Source organism: Trichoderma aggressivum, assembly GCF_033847375.1.
Source record: "Trichoderma aggressivum f. europaeum strain CBS 100526 chromosome Unknown scaffold_031, whole genome shotgun sequence".
NCBI classification, from domain to species: Eukaryota; Fungi; Ascomycota; class Sordariomycetes; order Hypocreales; family Hypocreaceae; genus Trichoderma; species Trichoderma aggressivum.
In genome coordinates, this window is record NW_026946397.1 from 3421 (window position 1) to 11455 (window position 8035).

Here is an 8035-nt window from a genome sequence, read left to right on the forward strand (position 1 = left end):
GATTTTGCAAAGCGCTCAACTGTTCCTGCATAAAATGGACCATAAAAGCAAAAAAAAAAAAAGCAAAAAAGACAGGACACAAATCAACTCTTTGCGTTTAAAACTCCGTAACCCTTGATTTCAAAATGTAGCACCGCTTGAGCGTTTAAATCAATTGCCCCCTCGAATCTCCCTGCTATATGATACCGCTCCCTGTCCGTCCGCTTTTGCCGTTGAGCCGAGTAAGGTAAAAAAAAAAAAAAAAAGGAAATTAGGAAAGAAAACGCACACAAAAAAAACAAGAGATCATATAGGGAACAACAAACGCTCTGAAAGAAACGCAGACTGTGAGCATCTCTACTGGTACACTGTCGCCAAGATACAAAAGTTCAGCCAATTTGGCATCGTCCGTAATTTTCGATGCTAGCAAACATCAACCCAATGTCGCTCAGGTGTTGAAAATCAGTGTGCTTATTCCATACTTTTGTAATGGAAGTCAAGCATCCCCCCTGAAGCGCCAGCGCCAGCGGATAAATCCTCAAGGAATAGAAAAGCTCCAAGCTGGTACTTGTAACAATGGCCCTTTGCCCGGTATAGCCTCAAGGTTTCAGGCCATTCTTTCTCATCACTACCGCCTACCAGAATCGGCGGGCTGCTCTAGCAGGCCTCCAATATCAACTCGTCTTGGTCGTTCACCATTGGACCAACCGACTTCTCGAGACGAGGGTCTGTGATCCGGCTGTGCCCGAATAGGAGGTAAGTGATAGGAGGGTTGAGTTGCAGGTCGGCTAGTAGGGTTGTGGTCATTTTGAGATGTCTGATAACTAGGCCCAGAGAATTGTGACTGCGCATAAGTTGGCATTCCCGAGCTGGTACCTGTACTCGAGGGAGCCGGATTGTGTGGCGATCGATTAGAGCCATCACTAAGCCGATGTCGATAAGAATCAACCGAGGAAGAACTCGACTGATCTCCATACGCCGCCTGATGGGATGGGGGCGGATGATGATAAGCCGTACCAGGTTCTCGCGCGTGTTGTGAATGCTGTGAGTGCTGCGCATATGGAGGTTGCTGCGCATGTTGAGCAGGCTGAGATTGCTGAGATTGCTGAGAATGCTGTGGATGGTGGGCATACTGTGCATGCTGCTGTGCATGCGATGGTAGCGGAGGCGGTAACTGTGGAGGGTGCTGTTGAAGGCTCAACAGAAACACGACAAAGTAGAACGAACCCTCTTTTGCGAGCCCAAAACGAAGCGGGAAAGTCCTTGTGTAGCCATCATATCCAACGAAGCTGAAATATTCGAGATGGTTAAGGCGAAATCTTGCGACATCTTCACTCGTGAATCCAAAATCCTTGATTGCTAAATCTAGCCTGCCGAGCATAGGAGGCAGATAATTCGGCTCGTGTAATCGTTGTTCTTCAAAAAGTTGGTTCTGAAGGCTGGTAAGGAAATTTGCCTGATGTGGTGTAACGATGTCGCTTAGTCTATTCCCTATTGGGCTCGATGCGTGGACTATGTCCATGAACATTGGAGATGCCTTAACAATATCAAACTCCATACTCAGATACGCCAGAGGCTCCATAGCATGCGGTGTGCCTGGATACGATGAATTATAGATATTTGGATCTGGAGCCATGGATCTCTCTTGATATTCGCGCGATGTGGCATCATTCGACGGCGGTTCGAGAGCCCGGTAGGATTGACTTCGTCGGAGAGGGTCTTCGTATGGCGAAAGTCCTGCAATGCCTGAGGGGTGTATACTTAATGGCCTCCTGAGGGCCGCATCCTGGGGATGGGAATATCTCGTGGGGTCGAATCTGGCATCTCTTTCGTCTCGTAATCGTGGCCGACCTCTTTTCTTATGCTGAACGTCGACACAAGCATCTTCTTTCCCATTACCAAGACATCGAGAACAGGGTCGTTGTGCTATAGATCAGTCAGCTTAGAAATTCATTGTATCTTCCGTCCTCTATGCGGAGCCCCCCTTTCGCATAATTATATGGTGTCAAAAGGTTAAAGGGGGGTTGTATTCTTCCACCACCAGAGGATTTAAAAAGTTTTGTACACTTTATCCATGACACTGGTGGATTTCAAATGGGATAAGTGATCCCTGAGAGAAACAGCTCCGCAGGGCAATGATACCGGCGAATTACGTAGTTTTTCAAACGGACAAAATCAAATACAAATACAACGTACCATCGCATCTAAGGGAAAAGAGTATTAGTAATTGCGCTTGCTGAACCCTTGCACGCCTGTTTCAGTCACCGATGACTTACCGAAGATGAGCTTTCTTGCAAGGTACGCAAGCAGAGGCAACATGGCCCTTTGTCTTTCTCTGGGACTTTGGAGATGTAAACGGCTGCGATTCGACTGCCTGTGATCGATCAGGCACAGGATATGCTTCCGAGTTCGACGATGCTGAGTTCAGATACGGCGCTGGTGAAACTCCTTGGGGCATTCCATGGTGATGCTGAGGAGGATAAGGGACAATTCTCCCCGATTCGTCCGGCCTTGGGTATGAATAGGGCGACCTTGTCGTTGGTTCTTGCGGGTATGGTCTCGCTATTGGCGAAATTTGTTCCCGAATATTTGCTGGCGATGGTTGTGTCGGACCTCCACGAAGGCCATCGATAAGTCTAGAGGTGACGTAGAAATTCGGAGCCTCGCCTCGACCACCGGCCTCATGAGCCGACCTCAGAGGCAAAGGCGGAGAGCCGGACATAGGAGGCGAGGGATATGCCCTACTCCGTACAGCCGACTCCTCTGGGAGGAGCTCCTTACGGCTCCAATTGAAGTCGAAGGCACAGCGGGCCGAGTTGGAATAGGCTTGAGGAGGCCCGGGGTGGAGGGGCGGCGTCGGATTAGAAGGTTGTGTTATAAATGTCATGGATGAGATATTCCTTCAAATGCTTAGCTGGGCCACTACCGATGGTGACCGGTTTCAAAAAAGCAGGATTCCGAGTTTCGGTCATCCAGATGGGCTACTGTAAGCCACAAGATCCCGTGAAAGCTCGAAACGGATGCGGAAGAGTGGTGCTCTTCCTGGTAATTGAGATTCGGAACTCGAAGATGTAGGTGGTATATCGGCGGTAAGGGGTGTTTTTGCAGTAAAATCCCGGCGCGATCTGGGATATCGAGACGAGATGGAATTAAAATGATAACAATAGAGCCTCGTGGTTCTTTCCAACGATCAATCCAGAAGTAATTAGACGAAGATGGGTAGCAATCTCGATTTCTCCGTGCCCCAGTACAAGACGTAGAAAGACGAAGGGGGGAGTAACTCGGTAGTTGGTCTCAAACTGATGAGGGGGAGGAAAAAGTCCAAAGAGAAAAGTCGTTCGCTGGGCTCAGGGAATGAACACGAGACTGAGAAGCCAGCCAGCAAGTTCGAAACAAGAATGGAACCGAGATCCAGCCAGGCGGAGAAGAGCCGACGTGAAACAGACGCCGCTGGAACAGTGTGATACCTGATAACCAGAGATATTAGAACCTTTCGTGATACAGCATGCAGTCGTGTCGTCGGTGGTTATCGAGATGGAACGGCAGCCCGCAGCAAATCGCAAAGTTCCACGACTTGAGTGACGGGTTCTGGCGAAGCTGAAGTTGCTGAACCCGACCAAAGTCGCGGGCTCAAACGACGGAGTCAGAAGAAAAACACAACAGGAATCAGCCTCTTGAGGCTGATTGGCGGCTCACGGTCGGTTTTTGTGCGATTCTTAGGCCCAGTCAATGGGACCCATTGCCAATGCAAGGTAGTCGGACCATAGAAAATAGGGTTATCCGCCGAGAAGCCTACAAGCGCGAAGAGCTACAGAGCAAGTAGGTAGCCAAGCAAGTAGCGTTGAGGAGTCGGGGGCCCACGGACCGAGTTCCTGGTCTAATAATGTTCTTATTGCAGCGGGTTAACCAGAGGCGACAGGATATGGCTTGTCCCATGATGATCCCCTGCCCGGTCAATCCTATCTGACAATTCTCCGCTGGCTTGTCTCGAGAGGGGAGGAGAGACGGCCACCGTGCGTGTGAGATTTCACAAGCGTAATAAGACACTGGAGACGGCTATGATTGGGGCAAACTGGGAAGGGAAAGGCGGGAAACAAGAAGAGAGCTGTGGAGGTTGAGTGGGGAGGGGCGTGTATCTTGTTTCCAGGAGGCGTGCTGGGGTTGGATTCAGTAGCAAGCAGAAGGTAAGTAGAGGCGGGCAAGAAGGATTTAGACGGTGGTCAAAGAGATGGACGGCGAAGAGATAAACCGGTCGCCGTTCAAGGACGGTGATGGAAAGGTGTCATGCGAGTAAGAGGTAAGATTCAGCTGAAAGGGACTAGGACAAGAGTCGGAGCCCTGAGCCGTAGCCGGGAGGCAGCAAACTGGAGTTGGCTGGGTGATATCTTCCCTTCTTGTTGGTTCCGGGGAGGGAGGGGCGTCGCAGGGAGTGAGAACGATGTCGAGCCTGGTCATTTACCTGTGCTCACTCTTTCAAACCCTCGATACCGGGATAGTCCTGGTATTCTAGAAATGCAAGCCGTGAGGCGTTCAAGCTTCGTTATACTGCCTCGTACGAGTACCTAGCTGCACAAAAGCAATCAGGGGCGAGCGACTTTTGCAATTCTCGAGTAAGTCGACAAGCTACTAGGAGAGATGATCGAATCGGTCAGAGCAGGCAGGACGAGAGCAGGCCGGGGTTGGGAAGATTTTGGCGTCCTCGGCACATTTAGAAGGGCCCGAACGATGTCTGGAGCCAACCCCGTGTACATGTACTTGCTTTAGTCTGCGTATACTCCCCTTCCCCCCCGGCCTGGGCGTCAGACGCAAGAGCCAAGGCTTGCAACGGAGGTACCTCCAGGCCAGGAGCTATGAAAAGTTGGAGTACTGTAGCTCGCGTTGCCCCAAGCAGCTTGGGAGACAGGGAGCCTGCATGGGAGTCGGGGAAGCTAGCAAGCCTGGGATTAGCAGCACTACGAGTAATAGCACTTGTCGTGTGGCTAAATGGCCCGGCCTCGATGACGGATTGGATGGCTTCGTGGATCGTGGATGGGCCACCTCGGAGCCAGCCCACGAGTACATACTTACCTAGGTACTAGATAGAGAGGGTGTCCACGGGGAGCCTCTGCTTAAGCGGGCCGGCTGAGTGCCAGATTTCCTACGAAGCACCATCAGGCTAAACAATCGAAGTGGCATCATGGCGGAGGATGGTGGATATGACACGAGCTGGACGCTTATTTAGGGACCGTGCCGGACCCTGCGCCCAGGCCCTGTTTGCCAAACATGGCTACATGCTTTCCCAGCGCCCTCTCCGTCTTCCTGTTGGCCGGCGCCCAAGCTTGTGGGCTGGACCTGGCCTGTCGACAAGGCTGCGTTGAACTCCTGGGATACCACTTACATGTAGGTATAACTACTACCTGGTACTGTATACCACCTACCTGTGACATGGGTCAGCGGAAGAGACTCCATCCAATCATCCGGCTGCTCTGTGCATGGGCATGTGGACACGCGACGGCAGGGCCCTTAGGTAGGAAGCCGAAGCTTAGGCTGCTAGTAAAGTTTCGAGCCTCCTGCAAAACTCGTACCTAAACGGGCTCAGAAGAAGGGGATTTTAATACCTACTCACCTTCCCACGCGACGCCTGCCTGTCCTCGTACAAATACAAGTCGCAATACCACCGTGGAAACGCACGGTGCTGTGGCCGCTTGGAGGACGTACTCGTACAGTAGTGTTGACAACTACATGTACTATACAGATTACCCAATAAGGCAAAAGAAGGGAGGAAGAAAGGGCCAGTGCTCCGTTCTCCCTCGCATAACGTAGCCAGCTGAGGCTTTAGCGATGTGTAGGATTCGGCGATCTAAAACATGCAGAGCAGATCCCATACTTCTTCAGACGCGGGTTAGTGAATTGCCAGCCTTCGTCCGACGGCTTAAGAATCAAAGCGTGAGCCCTTTGCTCTTCACAACGCACCACAAGGCTCCAGAAACTGAGACCACGCCAGGTCCGGCGTCACCGATCCCACCCTGAGCCCGTCCGTGCGGTTGTAGGATTATGCACTCCGCCGGTAGTAGGAATCCCAACTCTGTTCCGATATACTACTCGTACATGCTTGATGCTCCGTAGTTGTACCAGCATTAACATTAGCCTTGTCGCGACGGAAAGTTCGCTCCCAGGCGGCTCCAGGTACGAGACAAATCCATGTTGACCATTGCACTCCTCCCTGGCAAGATTGGGGACCTATTCATCCAGATGACGTTTTGTGGCGGCCTGTCATTAGGCAGTGCCTTTCCCTTGAGTGGGCCAGTCTCTTCTAATCCGGCTGGCTTGTGTCACTCAATAGTATCTCGATGCCTAATGTGCCCATGTAATGACTGTGCGAGTATGTACTGCAATTCGCGACGAGGCTACTAAGGCATGGCCCTAGAAAGGGAAAGAAAAAATCCCATCCTTCATTCTCGTCGAATCCTAGGTGTGAAACTAGGTGTCGCCAACGCGGGCCCCAAGGCTCAGCCCGGCCTGTTCCAAAGATCCGTCTGTCCTTTTAAGATCCGACTGAGTGCTCCCAAGTTGCAGAATCTGATGAGAAATGAACGGGCCAGCATGCGGTCCGCGGACATTTTGGGAGGTGTGCCGTTTAGCGTTGGAGCGGCGCCTCCCCTAGTCAATGCGTGGCAGCTTGCCGGTTGGTATGACCCAAGATTTCCGAGATTAGTTTCTCCATCATGTCAAAAAGTAGCTCGTTCCTGGCAATGTAACGGGTACTTGGCAGATGCCAAACCAGGTGCCAGGCCAACCCATTCTTCTACAGAGCTCGCAGCTCCTCACTACTCGTACCTATCGGTTTGGGCCATAGACTATATTGGCGTTCCGTGATGGGGAAGACAGAGGATGGTTATCGGTATCCTCGGAGCATTACAGGCCAGGCCAGAAAGCAACGAGATTGCGATCCCTACTCCGTATTGCTCATTGCCAAAAGCAAACAGGATCCATTTGCGAGCAAGCCTCGAGTTAGTGCGGAGCTGTCCAAGCCCACCCGCTTACCCAGACCAATACCTCATGTCGACGCACAAAGTAGTTACATGGACTACCCAGTCCAAGCGGGTGAGCGAGGGAAAAAAATGATAGCACTAGTCAAATGGCCCTGGCCAGATTTCAGGACCTCAGCAAGTCATCACTCTTGCTCCGTACCCGTACAAGCAGGTATGTATACCACCATGATCCCCTGGTCCGTCTTTGCGTCAGGATCATGGAACAGACGCAGTGCGTGCATGAGAAGCAGCGTCCTCAGTCATACGAGCAAACATGCCTCTGGCGAGAAGAAGCAGCTTTGCTAAAAGGAGGCCTTGACTTTCTTTCTCTCTAGCAGACGGGACACGCTAGACAAATGGTCACATACCAACTGTCACTTATCAAAGACGCAAGCTTCGCCATCATCATCCCCCGGGTGTCTCTCCCAGATCGGATTGGTGTCCTGCAGGAATCATAGACCAGGCATCTCAGGGCTCGCCGGAGAACCCCCTGGCGCGAGAACAAAGAGGGTTTTTTTTTTTTTTTTTTTTTTTTTTTTTTTCAGAAAGAAGCTGCTCCTGGCAAATCGTATTGCGCGCGCTTGAATACCCGTGCAGCAGTGCGACCGTGCCATCCCGAAACCAGATATTGACACATGATGCTAATAATTCACCCGACGGAGTCACCCTTGCTCCCGCCCCTCCAATTAGCGAAAAAGATGTGAGTTCTGATTCCCTTATTGATATCTCAGTTGGGGAAAGGTGTCATTCGGTACTCATACCTGAAGCAGGTGCTTACTCGCTTGAGTCTGAGTGCGCGCCAGGGTCCCTTGTTATATTTGCCACTGTACGAATTTCAACGATTGGAAAACTCGCCTGCTTCTTTGTGAGCGTGGCTCGGTGATATCGAAGTGTTCTTTACTTCGCAGTTGGGGTCCATCTTGATTGCACAATGGGCCTAGGAAATTGCCTATCAAAGGGGGGGGAGATGATGGGCCGTGGGCTAAGTGGTCCTAAGGCAGTTTCCGAGTTAGCCAGGTATCGCTGCAGCTTGCAGGCTGGGAGAC

The 8035-nt window shown here is 51.4% G+C and overlaps 1 protein-coding gene across 1 annotated transcript; it reads right to left on the bottom strand.

Annotated features, from left to right (window-relative positions):
* Window positions 1-636: 636 nt before the first annotated feature.
* On the bottom strand, window positions 637-2866 carry Triagg1_7178 (transcriptional regulator family: Fungal Specific TF; the record flags this gene model as incomplete). Its single annotated transcript, XM_062901885.1, has 4 exons — window positions 637-1048; window positions 1113-1905; window positions 2176-2183; window positions 2256-2866. 4 exons carry the CDS (start codon window positions 2864-2866, stop codon window positions 637-639), a joined length of 1824 nt encoding a protein of 607 aa, XP_062753754.1.
* Between the last annotated feature and the right edge of the window lie 5169 nt (window positions 2867-8035).